At 33.6% G+C, this 17,056-nt stretch overlaps 1 protein-coding gene across 1 annotated transcript; it reads right to left on the reverse strand.

The window, feature by feature from the left end:
* Positions 1–272: 272 nt before the first annotated feature.
* Positions 273–8,300, reverse strand: LOC124885444 (inter-alpha-trypsin inhibitor heavy chain H3-like; the record flags this gene model as incomplete). Its single annotated transcript, XM_047405087.1, is given in 5 exon segments — positions 273–389; positions 683–772; positions 859–1,071; positions 1,154–1,306; positions 7,643–8,300. Coding segments are annotated over 5 exon segments (963 nt in total), but the record flags the coding sequence as incomplete, so codon positions are not given.
* Positions 8,301–17,056: the final 8,756 nt, after the last annotated feature.

The following is a 17,056-nucleotide window of genomic DNA, read 5'->3' on the forward strand; positions in this document are numbered from 1 at the left end:
GGTTTATTGTACCAGTCTTACCTTGCATTACTTTACTGCAAGAGGCTGTTTCCACAGCTTGAACCCGTGACCTCCAGGTCACATGGCAGCAACTCTACCTTGCATTGAATGTAGAAGGATAACTAACAGATTTCCATTGGTCTTGCATTGAATGTAGAAGGATAACTAACATTTCCATTGGTCCTCCTTTAAATTTCTCACAAAAATGAACTTTTGGAGAACAAATTTTAAAAGCAAAGCTTAATGTAAGAAAAAGATAAAAGAGTACCAACCTTCCTACACTGCTGGTCTCCCGGAAAAAGAGAGCAGCAAAACATCTCTCTCGGGTCGTTGTCAAGTGGTGGGGATGATTGAAAAAGAACACTGCCATAGATATGACTTGAGGAAACCTGAAAACAGAGTGGTGGTGGTTCCACATGAGAAACCTGTACGAATATAACCTACTTGTGTCCAATTGAACTATGAGCTGAAGTCTTTTACTTTCATTTGGGCCATGGCATCTAGTATGAAACATTTTCTCACAGCCCAAATTGTGAACAGATTTAGAGAAAATGTCACTTTAATATGCTGGAGCTAAAAAATAGCAAGATAGCCCTAGTGGCTAATAGTTTGACCTTCCTTTCCAGGAAGTTGGAACTAGGCTTTATATTATATGATCAACAGAAATTCACGTAAGACCCACCGTGTACAAAAAAACAAAGTTACCACTTGACCAATTTAGGACTTCAGATTCATAAAAGAAGCCCAACTTTCCTGGCTGACGTTGTCGCTCCTAACAACAAAACAAATATAACCTGATGTCACAGTTGTTCATCAACCACAAAACTAAAAATCAGTGGAATATATTACAGGCCAAACCTTCAGAGGGTGACTAGTGGTCTTGCATAAAACTTCTGTTCCAGGACCAGAGTTAACATTAAGCTGTATCTTTTCTTTTTTAGAGATCTTTTTTCCAGCTGGAGTGACGAAGTCCGGGAAACTAAAGGGTACATCCAGGGTTAACTGGCCATTGCAATATAATAACTTCTGAGACCATCTAATCGTGACAGAGATGTTGGTTCCACCATCCACCTAAAGAGGTAAGAGTACATCATTAAAAATGAACAACAATGAGGAAGACAGTGGCTTATATAGGATACCGCGATAAACTTGCCTGTGGTATAGTAAGGGTAAAAATGTGGGGATTCAGAAAGCATCCATCTTCAATTTTGGCTACCTTTTCTGTTTCTGTTTCATCATCCAAGGTAACTATTTTAGTGCTGTAAGATTTCCTAGGTAACTCAACCTCGACACCTAGAATTGAACCCTGTTAGCCAAATAATTCATCACTTTAGAACAAACTATCAGCAATGTTTCACTTTTGTGAAACAAAAACACGAGATGGGGAGGATTCAGCATCTAACATAAGCAGAAAATGTATATCTTTTATAACGAATAAGAAGCAAAATTTTAATGAGACAACAGTTGAGATCAACGTCATGCTGACAACATATTTAATGGGACACAGTTGATCAGATCTTTGTCAAGCTGTCAACTCCCATGTCATGAAAGTACCAATCGATCATCAACAACTCCCATTTCCCAAATTAGCTGGGTCAGCTATACGAATCCTCTATTGTCCATTCTGCGCTGCTCATGTCCGTTTCATTTCTCTGAATCTCACACTTACCCTTATAACAAACATACCTCCACCTGACAAGCACAGGGCCTAATCTAAATATTATAAAAATAGCAAAGCCTTAATCCCAACTAGTTTGTGTCGTTTGCTTCACATCATAAAAGCGCCAAATGGATAAAAGTATGTCCATTTCTACTCACAACAAAAAGATGAAAAGGGATCTCCTTCAACCGAAAAAAGAACACATGAGAAGAAAGAAGAAACACCACCATTCTTCGTAACCATTAATAGAGAGACGGAATGGGCAAAATACCCATAAAGCTAGACAAGCTATATCTCCTCATCGTGTGAAATTTTATGTTTGGCTACAAAATTCTTCGAGGAATTTTCCCTCATCGTGTAATAATTTTTTCTTCCTAGTTTTGAAAAAACTTGCTCGCCGGTGACTCGTGAATTCTCTCCGACATTTCGCCGGAAAAACCTCTCGTTTTCTGTCGGCAATTCACTCTTCAGATCACCGGTTATTAACAAACTCGGCTCCGACGTCTCTCTCTTTAAATATCTCTTTAACATTTCTTCAACAGCGCCGACGATCGGCAGGTGAATCCGGCGCCAACGCTCTTGCCAGCAGCAGGAAAGATATTATTCTCTCAAATCCATTCAACCCATTTCTCTCTCTCGATCCTTCTCTCCCCGCCCTCTTCTCCACCAGCACCCCATATTTTCCAGCGAGACACAAAACTCTTTTCATTGCTGGAATCGCCGGTCCGGCGACGACCAACAAGCATTGGTAGACCAGATCTAGTGAAGCTCCAGCGGATTACTCCGGCAACAAGTTCTGCCGGCGGCCAACACATTTTCCAGCGTTGAAGTCAGGGGTGATATCAACAGTAGGTAAAAAGCGGTGGCAGCAACATTCCGACGACCAATTTCTCCACCAAATTGCTGGAATCCGACAAAAGATCAAGAAAACACCATCACTTCCTTCTTTTACAGGATCAGGTGCACTCGTTTCATCTCTTCTAGTTTATACGCCCGATGTCTTTAATATATATCTTCAGTCATTTCTTTCTTGGTTTCTTGATTGTTTTGATTATTCTTGTGGGATTATTGATTCCAGTATCTCTTTTACCGTGTTGGTATTTTTGTTTGTATTGGTGTTACTTTCTAAAGTTGACTAGAATTATTGTGATTAGTAGAGCTATTGTTATTGATTGTTGGTTGTCAAACTGGATAGTGATTGTGGCCATGGGTATATGTGATTGTTTCTTGATTTTCTCCCTGTATTATTGTTTTTAGCCTTTCCTTTTTGTTTCTTAGCCTTACCTATTTGCTCGCCTTTGTCCTTTCTTTCGTTAAGTAGCAGTTGTAGTGGTCGATGATAAGCTAGGGTGGTCATAGGTTGGGTTTGGGGTTCGGACTAGGGGTCTAGGGTGAGGGCGGGGGCTAGCGTTGGGTTAGGGGCGGGTCTACGATCAAGTTTGGGGTTGGGGGCCAAGGGTAATAGGGTTAGGTGGGGTAAGGGAGAGTCCAAGTTGAGGATTGGGTCTTGGAACATAAGGACTATTCAAGGTAAAAAAGTCCGTAGAGCTCGTGAAGATTCTTACGAAGAGGAAGATTAGTGTAGTTTGTGTCCAGGAAGCCAAATGGGTAGGCTATAAGGCGAGAGATGTGGACGGACATAAGTTGTGGTACTCGGGTAGCGTAAGGCCATGGGGTATGTATCTTAGCAGATAAAGAGCTTCGGGGGCAGGTGGTGGAAGTGAATGATAGGTTGATGTCGATTAGGTTGGTCGTTTGGGGGTCTTCTTTGAGTGTTATTAGTGCCTATGCTCCACAAGCGGGTTTGGACGAGGAGGAGAAGAAAGATTTTGGGAGGCTTTGGATGAGGTGGTTAGAGGCATTCTAAGCACGGAGATGTTGTTCATGGGAAGGGATTTCAATGGGCATATTGGGTCTTTACCATGAGAGTATGATAATGTGCATGGCGGTTTTGATTTCAGGGATCGAAATGGAGGAGGAGTTTCTCTTTTGGATTTTACTAGGGCTTTTGGATTGTGGGTGGTGAATTCCAGCTTTCCGAAGAGGGAGGAACATCTTATTACCTTTCATAGTTCGGTGGCCAAGATCCAGATAGACTTTTTGCTCTTTAGAAAGGTGATAGAGCAATTTGTAGAGACTATAAGGTCACACCTAGTGAGAATCTTTCGACTCAACATAGATTGTGGGGTAGCTTGAATTTGGCTAGTGCCTTGGAAATGGGGGTTGGGAAATCTGCACAAATAGGATCGCATACTTGGTCACCTGATGCTATAGAGGGTTCCAGTATCCGCTTTGATTCATGCAGCTACTTTGGTAACAGCCGGCGTTTTCATGATAGCAAGGTGCTCCCCTTTATTTGAATACCCACCTACGACTTTGATTATTATTACTTTTGCAGGAGCTATGACGTAATTCCTTGCGGCAACCACTGGAATATTACAGAATGATAAGTTGACGAGTAGGGGGGGCTAGGGAGAGTAGAGAAGGTGTGGATAGTATGTGGGAGACGACTGTCAATTGCATTAGGGAGACCGCTAGAGAGGTTTTGGGTGTCTCGAGAGGTCGATCTGGCAAGCATCGAGGGGACTGGAGGTGGAACGAAGAGGTTAAGAGGAAGGTGGAGTCTAAGAAGGTGGCTTATGCTAAGTTTGTTGAGAGCAAGGATGATGAGGAGAGGCAGACGAATAAGGAGGAGTATAAGGTAGCTAGGAGAGAGGCTAAGTTAGCGATTACGGCGGCTAAGACAGCAGCTTTTGAGAGCTTGTATGTGGCTTTAGAGGAGAAAGGTAAGGATAAGAAGTTGTATAGAGGCTTGCCAAGGCGCGAAGGGCTCGTGACCTTGCCCAAGTGAAATGCATTAAGGGAGAGAATGGTACATTGTTGGTTGAGGATGCCCTCATTAGGAAGAGGCGGCAGTTTGAACGACGAGGGGGACAAAGGTTTTGTGTTGGGGTACTTGGAGAAATCTGAGAAATGTCGCGATTATGATTGTAGGCATATCAAGGTTGAGGAGGTCAAGGGGGCTATTCGCAGGATGCGTCAGGGTGGGGCAACGGGGCCAAACGAGCTTCTAGTGGATTTTTACACTGGTGGAGCAGGTTTGGAGTGGTTGACAAGCTTGTTTAACATCATTTTTAGGGTGGTAAAGATGCCTGAAGCATGAAGGTGGAGTACGATGATTCTATTGTATAAGAACAAGGAAGACATCCAGAGTTGCGACAATTATAGAGATATCAAGTTGTTGAGTCAGTATGAAGGTAGCTGAGAAGTATCGTGACTATCTCTGAGAATCAGTTCCGTTTCATGCCAGGTCGCTCGACTACGGAGGTCATTCACCTTGTGAGGAGATTAGTGAAGCAGTTTCAGGAGAGGAAGAAGGACTTGCACATGGTGTTTGTTGATCTTGAGAAAGGCATATGAAAGAGTTCTCAGGGAGATTCTGTGGAGGTGCTTGGAGGCTAGAGGGTGCCGTGACGTACACTAGGTCAATTCAGGAGATGTATGATGGCGCAAAGACTCGTGTAAGGACGGTAGATGGTGATTCAGAGCACTTTCCGGTTTTGATAGGTTTGCACCAGGGATCGACTCTTAGCCCTTTTATATTTACTTTGGTAATGGATGTTTTGACGCAACATATTTAAGGAGGGTGCTTTGGTGTATGTTATTTGCTGATGATGTGGTACTAATTGATGAGACTCGAGGAGGAGTTAATGATAAGTTGGAGATTTGGAGACAAACCCTTGAGTCTAAAGAATTTCGGTTGAGCAGGACCAAGACGGAGTACTTAGAGTGTAAGTTTAGTGATGTGTCGCAGGAAGCTGATATGGTTGTAAAGCTGGACTCTCAGGCCATTCAGAGGAGGGAGAGTTTCAAGTATCTGGGGTCTATGATTCAGGGCAATGGTGAGATTGACAAGGATGTCACGCATCGTATTGGGGCATGGTGGTTGAAATGGAGGCTCGCTTCGAGAGTTTTATGTGATAAGAAGGTGCCCCCGAAGCTTAAAGGTAAGTTCTACAGAGTGGCAGTCCGACCGGCTATGTTGTATAGAGCGGAGTATTGGCCAGTTAAGAACTCCCACTTTCAAAAGTTGAAGGTGCCGGAGATGAGGATGTTGCAATGGATGTGTGGCCATAACAGGAAAGATAGGGTGAGGAATGAGATTATTCAAGAGAAGGTAGGCGGCTTTAGTGGAGGATGATGCGAGAAGTGTGGTTACGTTGGTTCGGGCACGTAATGCAAAAGGGCTCTGATGCTCCAGTGCGGCGGTGTGAAACACTAGTTATGAATGGTTTTAGGCGGGGTAGAGGTAGGCCGAAGAAATATTGGAGGGAGGTGATTAGACATTATATGGAGCGGTTACAGCTTACGGGGGACATGACTCTTAATAGGAAGGTGTGGAGGATGCGGATTAAGGTAGAGGACTAGGGAGTGGGAGTGTGTCGGTTACAGTAGGGGAGCGTTCTTTATTTGTGTCTGAAGTTTCTTGTTCGTGGTGTTGAGTGATGTCTATGATTTCGGATAGATAGTTTTTAGTATTATCTTGTGGCTGTAGCATTATTCTTGTGGATTGCGGTGTTAGTTTATTTTGCATAATGTACTAGTCTACACATTTATGTTTTGTGATTGCTATACTGTTATCGGTCCTAAACCGAGGGTCTATTGGAAACAGCCTCTCTACTTTACCTAAGGTAGTGGTATGGTCTATGTACACTCTACCCTCCCCAGACCCCACTATGTGAGAAAACACTGGGTAATGTTGTTGTTGTATGCTATGCCTCCTCACGACTAGACATGCTACATTGCCTCTAAAATTCAGAACCTATAGAGAAAATTATAATACAAACTTAACAAAAATTCAAAGGTATTCTTAGTTCTCTTTTTAAAAAAATAAAAGAAAGTATTTTTTTTATGACAAGGGAACCCGCAGTCCATACCCTTTGGGTGAGCACAAGGTAAACCACACAGCTCCTGTGCAAGAGCTCACAAACCACACAGGAGAGGCAACTCGCACTAGGCTAGCCCCGTGCAATGAGCCGGACCCAGAACGTCAACCCCCTGTTGTTGCAGGCAAGGGGTTTCGAACTTGAGGACCTCTATAATGGAATTCCCCAAGGGTTAAAGAACAGTGTCATCAGGATCATCAGCATCTTAGAGGTAACAATAGAAATCCCAATGTTTTCTAAGGAAATAAGCTATTCACCAAGTCTGGAGCATTTACCAACTTCAGCTAATCTGTAATGAGTAATCTTTGTCCTACACTAAGAGAAAACACCTGAAAATTTTTTGTAACCAGTCAAAAGATTCCTATTACCATGTTACCATTGGATTATTCATCAACCAAATTATCCTTGGATTAAACATTTCCTAAGAGATTAACCTTGTGCATTAACAGTATATAATTTCATTTTACACCCTCAAGCTGAAATAATCTAACCTACAAATAACTTCTTATAGAAAACCTGATCTGATTACCTCAAAACAGAGCAAGAAGCCTTTTAACTACTCGCTCCATTTCAATTTGGTTGTCCTACTTTCCATTTTAGTCTGTTTCAATGTGTTTGTCCTAGTCCATTTCAAAAAGAATGTCTCTTTTTCCTTTTTAGCAACTCCTTAATTCCAATATTTCACATGAAAAGTACATTGGATATATTTTCAATTTAGCAGTACAAGATTCAAAAATCTTTCTTTTACTTTTTATGTGTCAAAATAAAACAAACATATTAAAATGAGGAAATATTACATTGAAATGAAATGAGGTAATATTAAACCAATAGTGTAAAAAACTCTTTACACTGTTCTTATATATAATTACCTACTATATATAGGGAGAAGCTGTTGCTTTCTGTAAGACTAAATCTCTACTTTCTTTCTTTCCTCTTTTTGATTGGTTAATACGATCTCTACTTTATTAATTTCGAAAAAGTAACTCATAAAGAGAAACTTTATGGTTAACTCGGAAGTAAAAAAATGTTAAATTACCTTTTCACCCATGGGAACGGCGATACGACAGTCACAGCTACGGCTACCCATAACACAATGCACACGCCATGATCCTTTAACAGTGATGAACGCGGTATCCAAATAACAATCAGCTTCTAGTGAAATCCCGTTCATTTGAAGAGGAATCAAAGCAGGAGGATCACACCGGCCATGCACATGAGGCTGGTAACTTGGTATATCAGGGTTATCAACGATAGCAGGATCACCAATCACGGCGTACAACATAGGTGATTCCGGCAGGTAAGACCGTGACGCTTTATCCATCGCTGACATCGGCTTTGGCGGCGCTACTGCTCTGTCTTTGCCGAAATAAATCCTTTTTGCTAGATGTACACCATCTTCAACTGATTTCACAAATTCCTCCGCCATTGGGAATTATGGAATTTGAGAGTTGCGGAGTAGGGTTAAAGTAGATTGCAACGATAAGTTCCGATGACTGATCGTCGATGACGGAAGGGATGTCTTTTTATTTTTATTTTACTACAAATATAAATAAATACTGTAAAGTGTATTGAAGATAGCGAAGCACGTTAATTAATGTATTGTTTCAAGTAAAGTGTGGTGGTTTACTTTTATATATACCCTGTTTATATGCAACGATACAATCAAAAGAGGGGTCATTTTGGTTGCTTATTGGAGTCCATTCGTCTTCTTCTTAGGGGATAAATGCCGGCCCGTTACAAGGCTCTAGGTCCAGGCTGGACTTCTTTGGCCCACAGGTTACCGTTGGGCGTTGGCTTTGTCATTCTTTACATATTTTCCCCGGAATCAATAAGACTAGTTCATTTATGACAATGATGTTAAACAGGTGTCTTGGTTATTAAATCTATTTAACCCATTAAATTCGCGCACCCCTTATAAATGGTATCAAAGTACAGCAATTTAAAAAGTAAAGAGATATATATTAGAGTTAGAATATACATGTTAAAGTCAAAATTAGATTTAGAGTTAAAAAAAAAAAAAAAAAAAAATTTACCTACAAAAATATTAAATTAATTATGCGAAGACCATTTAAAAATAGAGAAGCTTTTAGAAAAATTAAAGAATCGTTAATTAGCAATTATTCAGAATATATAAGTCTAAATAAAACAAAAGAAAATCCACAAAAACTAGCCTACTTAATTACGTTAATATCTAGTATTGAATCAAAATTAATAACACATTTAAAATCTAGAAGAATGAAACATATACCACCTAATTATGATAAAATTAGATTTAGATATCCACCAAGATATTATAAATACAATTTAAAATGAATAAAGTACAACAATATAAAGAATTAAAACAAATTATCTCTGAAAAACGAAAAGAATTAAAAATAAGAATAGAAAGATTACATTATAATATATTTGCCGGAGTTAGTAAAAATTCAATAGATACACAAAAAGATGAAATATCAAAATTAGAATCACAAATAGATAGTTTAGAATATATATATCAACATGACCTATTCACAATAAAATGAATAAAGAAGAATTTATAATAGATGAAAAAATATATGAAAACTACGAAGGATCAAAAATAAAAATAGTATTTTCTAATCTAGGACGAAAATATAAGAAAATAGGTGAACATTTATATCTAATGCTAGAAAAAGAAGAATTAAAATTAGAAGATAAATTAACAGCAATGGTAAGAATAGAAAAAGAAAATGAAGAGATAGATAGGAAAAAAGAAATAGAAAAAATAAAACAACAAACTACGGAAGAAATACGAAAAATAGAAGAAACCAAAAATAGTAGAATTGCTGAATTAGAAAAAGAATTACAAATGTTAAAAGAACTGTATGAACAAAGACAAAAAGAAAAAGAAGAAAAAGATAGAGAACAGAAATTACTAAATGAGATAAATCAATTTAAGGAAAAATTAGAAATAAAAAATGAAGAATTAGAAATAAATAATATAGATATTGAAGAAACAGATAATTATGAATCCGAAGATAGTGAAACATATACAGAAATATTAACGAATATGAAAAATTTAGAAATCAATGAAAAAGAAATTAATGAGGAAAACTTAGACGATACCCAAGAAATAAATACTCTTGATAAAAAAGAAAATGAAAAAATAATACCTAAAACAACAAAAATAAGAAAACCTATATATTATAAGAATAAGTTTAAAAAATATAATGAATATGATAAATGGATACCAAAACAAATAGTGAATAAAAATTATAACTTTTTAGATCTAGACTGTGTAATAGATACAGAAAAAACAATACAATTATGGATAGGATATATGACAAAACAATTATTAGATAATAATATAAATATAACAGATGCACCGGAATATATAGAAAAAATACTAATAGGATCAGTAAAACTATGGTTTACAAATTTAACTGAAAATAGCAAAAAAGTATTAAGAACTAATAAACCTATAGAAGGAACATCATCAACAACAACTAAACTAACACCTATAGAATTATTAAAAAAATATGAAACAGCTATAAAAGATGAATTTGGTAGTACGACAACAATCGAAGAAAAACAAAATGAAGAAAAAGATACAAATAGAAATCTAATGTTAAAATTAGCCATATGTAATATGTGTTATATAGATGAATATACTTGCGCATTTAAAGAATATTATTACAAAGGAGCATATAGTATAGAAGAAAGTAAAGAAATAAGAAAGTTATATTTTAATAAATTACCCGAGCCATTTAGTTCGAAAATAATAAAAAGTTGGGAAGAAGCAAAAATAGTAGATACGTTAGGAGCAAGAATAAAATATTTACAACAATGGTATAGAAACTTATGTGGAAAAATATAGAGAAGAATTAAAAATGGAAAAAACATTAATAAGAAATTTAGCCTGTTGCAAAAATAAAATAGCACCCCAATTTGGATGCGAAGAAAGATATTATAAGAAAAGAAAAAGACATAAGAAATATAAAAAATATAAAAAATCGAAATATAAATATAAGAAACCAAGAAAAAGATATTATGTAAAAAATTATAAACATAAAAGACCATATAGAAAAAAGAAATCTATAAAAGAATGTACTTGTTATAATTGTGGAAAGTTAGGACATTTAGCTAGAGATTGTAAATTACCTAAAAATCCAAAAAATAAACAAATATCAGAAATAAAAATAGAAAATACCGAATATATGCAGATAGATTACATAGATTATGAATTAGAAAGTGAAGATAGTATATATGAAATTTCAGAAAACGAAACAGATAATGAAACAGATAGCGAAATAGACGAATCAAATGACTGAAGAAGATATAAAAATAATAACAAAGGAAGAATATTTAAATGATGAAGGAACGGAACAAAAAATAATATTTGACAGTAATATATTTGATGAAATAAAAGGAAAAGAATTAGATTTAAGTGTAGAGAAAATATTTAAAATACCAACAATAAAAAATATTTTTACTAGGAAAAAAGATGAATATTATGTAGTATGCCAAAAAGAACATGTAATAGACTGCAGATATACAAAAGGAAAAGCTAGTATACCACTGGTAACAAAAAGAATAATTAATAAAGAAATAAATGATATAAAAAGTAAAGGAGATCCAATAAAATATGTACACCTTGGAGGTACAGAAATATTAATAAAAGCATGTTTTAGAGAAGGAATAGATACACCAATAGAATTATATTTAGCAGACGATAGAATTATAAAACCTATAGAAAAAAGCATAATAACTGCCGTAAAAGGAAATCTAATATACCAAAAATTTAAATTTATAATAAGTGCAAATTATTCAGTAGCAGTAACAGATAGGAATATAGATAAATCATTAGTATTAGATTGGAAAATATCAGGAATAGAATTAACCCCAGGAAGTAAAATATTTACAGCAAGATGTAAAAATCTATATGTATTAACAACAAAACATAAAATAACAGGAAAAAATAAGATTAACAAAATACAAATAGAAAGCCCATTCGAACAAATAGTAAAAACAATAGATTATAATGATTATACCTATAGAGACATAGATACAGAAGAAAATTTAGAAATAGTAAATGATAGAATTAGTACAACGAAAAGAATAGCTAATGAAAAGCCAGAATCATCAAGCTCATCAAAAAGAACAAGTTATGAAACAAATTCAATAAGTAATTTAAACCAATATTACATAATAGAAAAAATAAATGAAAAAGAATATTTAATACTTTTGAATACAGGACAAGAAGAAAATCATATAGCAAAATATCTAGTAAAAAATGAAGAAATAAAAACTGACAATGATATATGCCCAGATCTACCAAGAAGTTTAATAAATAATAAAAATATAGCAGAAAAAGAAATAATATTAGGAGTTAGAAAAATAAAAATAGAATTTGAAGTAAAAGAAGAAATGCAAAAAGCAGATATAATATTAGGAATAAAATGGTTAGAACAAATAAAACCATATAATATAGAACATACACAATTAACCTTAACATATAACCAAGAAAAGTTATTCTTAAAAAGAGCCTTAACATGAAATGAAGATACATGTATTAATGAAGATAGTAGTAGAAGGATATTACAGTAGATATTATACGCCTATGATAGATACAGGAGCAGAAGCTAATTTATGTAGATATAATTGCTTACCAGAAAGCAAATGGGATAAACTAAAAACACCAATAATAGTTAAAGGATTTAATAATGAAGGAAGCCTAATTACTCATAAAGCTAGGAATGTAAAAATACAAGTATGGGATAAGATATTAACAATAGAAGAAATTTATAATTATGAATTAACATCAAAAGATATACTTTTAGGAATGTCATTTTTAGATAAATTATACCCACATATAATAACCAAAACAGACTGGTGGTTTACAACACCATGCAAACAAAAAGTAAGAGCAAAAAGAGTTAATAATAAAATAAGAAAGAAAACTGATTGGATAAAAGGAAGTGAAAAAATTACACAAAAGTTAGAAAATATAAAAAATACTGAAGATACAGTAGAACTAGTAGTATTTTCGATAAATAAAACAGAAATAACTATATTTTCAATAAATAAAATAGAAATAATTCAGAAAAAATTAGAACAATTATATAGTGAAGATCCATTAAAAGGATGGGAAAAACACAAAACTACTATAAAAATTGAATTAATAGATAAGAATAGCATAATCACACAGAAACCATTAACATATAATTTTGATGATTTAAAAGAATTTAAAATGCACATAGATGAATTATTAGAAAAACAATATATACAAAAAAGTAATAGCAAACATAACAGTCCAGCATTTATAGTAAACAAACATAGTGAACAAAAAAGAGGAAAAAGTAGGATGGTTATTGACTATAGAAATTTAAATGCAAAAACTATAACATATAATTATCCGATACCAAATAAGATATTAAAAATAAGACAAATCCAAGGATATAATTATTTTAGCAAATTTGACTGTAAATCAGGATTTTACCACCTAAAGCTAGAAGAAGAATCTAAAGAATTAACCGCATTTACGGTACCACAAGGATTTTATGAATGGAACGTGTTACCATTTGGATATAAAAATGCACCAGGTAGATATCAACATTTTATGGATAATTATTTTAAACAATTATCTAATTGTATAGTATACATAGATGATATATTACTATACACCAAAACCAAAGAAGAACATTTAAAATTATTAGAACAATTCACAGATATAATAGAAAAATCAGGAATAAGTCTAAGCAAAAAGAAAGCTGAAATTATGAAAAACCAGATAGAATTTTTAGGAATACAAATAGATAAAAGTGGAGTAAAAATGCAACAACATATAGTACAAAAAATAATAAATTTGAAAGAAGAATTAGATACAAAAAAGAAATTACAATCATTTTTAGGATTAGTAAACCAAGTAAGAGAATATATTCCAAAATTAGCAGAAACCTTAAAACCACTACAGAAAAAATTAAAGAAGGATATAGAATATAATTATGATGAAAAAGATAAAAAAACAAGTCCAAAAAATAAAATTACTTTGTAAGGAATTACCAAAATTGCAATTTCCAGATGAAAATAAAAAATTTATATATATAGTAGAAGCAGATGCAAGCGAATATAGTTACGGAGGAGTACTTAAATATCGATATGAAGCAGAAAAAATAGAACATCATTGTAGATATTACTCAGGTACGTTTAACGAAACAGAAATAAAATGGGAAATAAATAGGAAAGAGTTATGTTCATTATATAAGTGTTTATTATCATTTGAGCCATATATTGTATATAACAAATTTATTGTACGAACGGATAATACACAGGTACGATGGTGGCTAACAAAGAAAATACAAAATTCAGTTACAACAAAAGAGATTCGAAGACTAGTTTTAAATATATTAAATTTCACATTTACAATTGAAGTGATCAGTACTAACAAAAATGTTATTGCAGATTACATATCAAGACAAAGCTACACAGACTGAAATAGTAGAGGAAGATACTCTAGAAAAAATACTTAACACCCTAACTACGCTTTCAATGAAAGTGGACAGTATGGGTAATGAGATAGAAAAGCTAAAGACTAATGAAGATAAACTGAAGTCTATAGCTACAAATCAGCTAACTCAGCAGAGTGCAGAGCTATGTCGATCGGAAGACATTAAAAATCCAGAGCTAGAAGGAGACGTTGGGACACTCCATAAAACCCATAACATTTATCAATCTACTTCTGCAGGTACAAGCAAAGGAGTTAATAGATCAAGATACCAGAATGCAAATATGAACAAAATATTTGAAAAACCATTTACCCCAAAAACACAAAAAGACCATTTATTCATACCCCCACAAGTTAACACATACCGAGATAGCCTAAACCAAGACAAAAAAGTATACAACTACACCGCCCAGAAATACATAGAAAATATATACAGAGTACAAACCTTTCTAAACCATAACCCCAGAGCGACAAACATCAAAGAACCAAATACCAATTATATAACCCAAAAATTACAAGGATACAATAAATTAATTGCACTACCAAAAACTAACCCAAGCCTAGTTAAAACCTGTTTTGACTATGGACTACTAAATACCATATATACCCAAGACGGAGAAGAGCTAACAGCTATGGAGGAATTATACAAGATATTCACTACCTATAAAAGAATAACAAAAGGAAATTTATTTTATATAAAGTGTTATACTGCACCAGCAAAGATATTATATGATGAGATAAAACCAGTGATACAGGTTGTAAAGATAGGACTGACAAGAGATATGATTATACCAGAAGATATTTCGCAACAACCGGAGATACCTAGAATCGAGATACCAGATTTTTATGCAAATAAAAGACTTATTGGACTAGCTACAATCATACAAGAACTAGCAAATAACTACGCTAATGGAAACCCAATATGGAGCTACTATTCCAGAGACCATCAAATGATATATTCAAATTCAAAAGAGCTACGCCAAGCAGACATGGAAGACGTAAGACAATGGATACTGACACTACTTAACCCAGAAAAACAATCTACCGCGCGAGCAATAAAAAAGGGATTTATTTCAGACGGACTACTAACAAGATACTGTAAAATAATTGGACATAAATATCCAGACCACCAATGTTCGAGGTGCAATGGAGAAGATAATATTATTCCAGAGGTACATCTAGAATAAAGAAGATAAAATGCCAGCTGGAAATATAAGATACAGAGCAATAATAGAGCAGATACAGAGCAATAATGGAGCAGATACGACAACAAGCGGAAGATATTTATTCTTACGATAAGATAATGTAAATCATTTATGTAACTTTTAACTTTTTCTTATCTTATCTTTTTAGGGTAGACTTATAGCCCCACCTTTTTGACTTTTTAGTCCTTAAGTTTAATAATTGTAAAAACGTGTAAAGAATTAGAATGTAAAGATTGTAAAGTTTCATTCTATATATATCAGAGGCAGAAGGCTTTGCAAAAGCAATCCTTCATGCTTTGAAGCACTTTACTCTCTCCAATCCACAAAAAAAAAATACTCAGTTAATTAGATAAACATACTCCAATGGAAAAAGCTATGGAACAACAAAACTCAGAAATATCAAAGCTACCCGAACAGGTATATCTATTTATGATTATGAATAGCTAATTTCATAATTCCCAACAATCATGATATGATAAAATAAATTCATATTAGTTACTTTATAGTAGAATTATTCGAAGAATAATATGTTAAGAAGTTTATTAACAAAGAGGAAACGGAGAAATATCCCTAAGGACTATGCCATCCTAAAGGTGAAACCAATGAGGCAAGAAGCCGTGGCGGGGAGTAACCAGAGTAGAGGCGCTGTTTAAGGGAAAAAGTATCCGGATTACCATGTTAATAGTGACGGAAGAACATATTATTTAAGAATAATCTAGTATATAGTAAGCTAAGATGACTATATTTTATGTACATGGTTGAAGGGAATATTTTGAAAAAAGCAAATTTATGAAAATGAATGATAATATATCTGATGTGATGGTAGATAAATTCAAAATACTTATTTTGTATGCACTTAGAAATATAAAAGTAGCAGATATAAGAAAAATCATATTAGAAAAAGCTTTTGGTGAATATTACATGACTAGAGTAAGTTATATACCATATCTACCTAACTACTCTTACAAATATTTACGATGACAATTTACATAAAATTTTTAGAAAAAGATATAAAAAATATGCAGTTACTAGAAAAACAGATAAAAATAAATATAGATAAATACATAAAAAATAAAGACAAAAGATTTCTTAATAAAAATATGCAAAAACTACTAAGGCTAAAACAAACAACTACAGAATATTATAATAAAACCAATTTTAAAAAATAGATCATTTAGATTATCTTAAAGTTTTAATATTATATATACTTAAAAACATAGAAAATATAGATATTAAGAAAATAATATTAGAAGAAATAATAAACTATGAAAATGAAACTACAAATTATCTAGAACAGTTATACGAAGAAATTTACCCAGAAGGATATTATTCAGATTAAAAAATGTTAGAATATATTTGACAAACTAGAGAAAATCAAGAAAATCTAAATAATGAAATTAATTATAGAAATCGAATTAAGAAAATAATGGAAGACCTAACAGAAAAATTAATATGGATAGAAAAAACCTTAGAAAATTTAGATAAAAGTACATGTGATAGTTTATATAATTTAAAAAACTCACTACGAGAAGAACAACACAAGATAATAAATAACATTAAAAATCTAGAATTAGATATACATTATAGCACAGATAGGATAAATTATTATACAAGAATTTGTAACTCTGCAATTACAACAGGATAAAATAATTAATGAATATATCTTACGAAGAAAGTAAATTATTAAAAGATATTGAAACAAAATACCCACGCACAAATAAAAATAGATTCACTAGAAACCTATTAAATCTATTTAACCCATTAAATCCGCGCACCCCCCTAA

The sequence above is a fragment of the Capsicum annuum genome, unplaced genomic scaffold (assembly GCF_002878395.1).
Source record: "Capsicum annuum cultivar UCD-10X-F1 unplaced genomic scaffold, UCD10Xv1.1 ctg73602, whole genome shotgun sequence".
NCBI classification, from domain to species: Eukaryota; Viridiplantae; Streptophyta; class Magnoliopsida; order Solanales; family Solanaceae; genus Capsicum; species Capsicum annuum.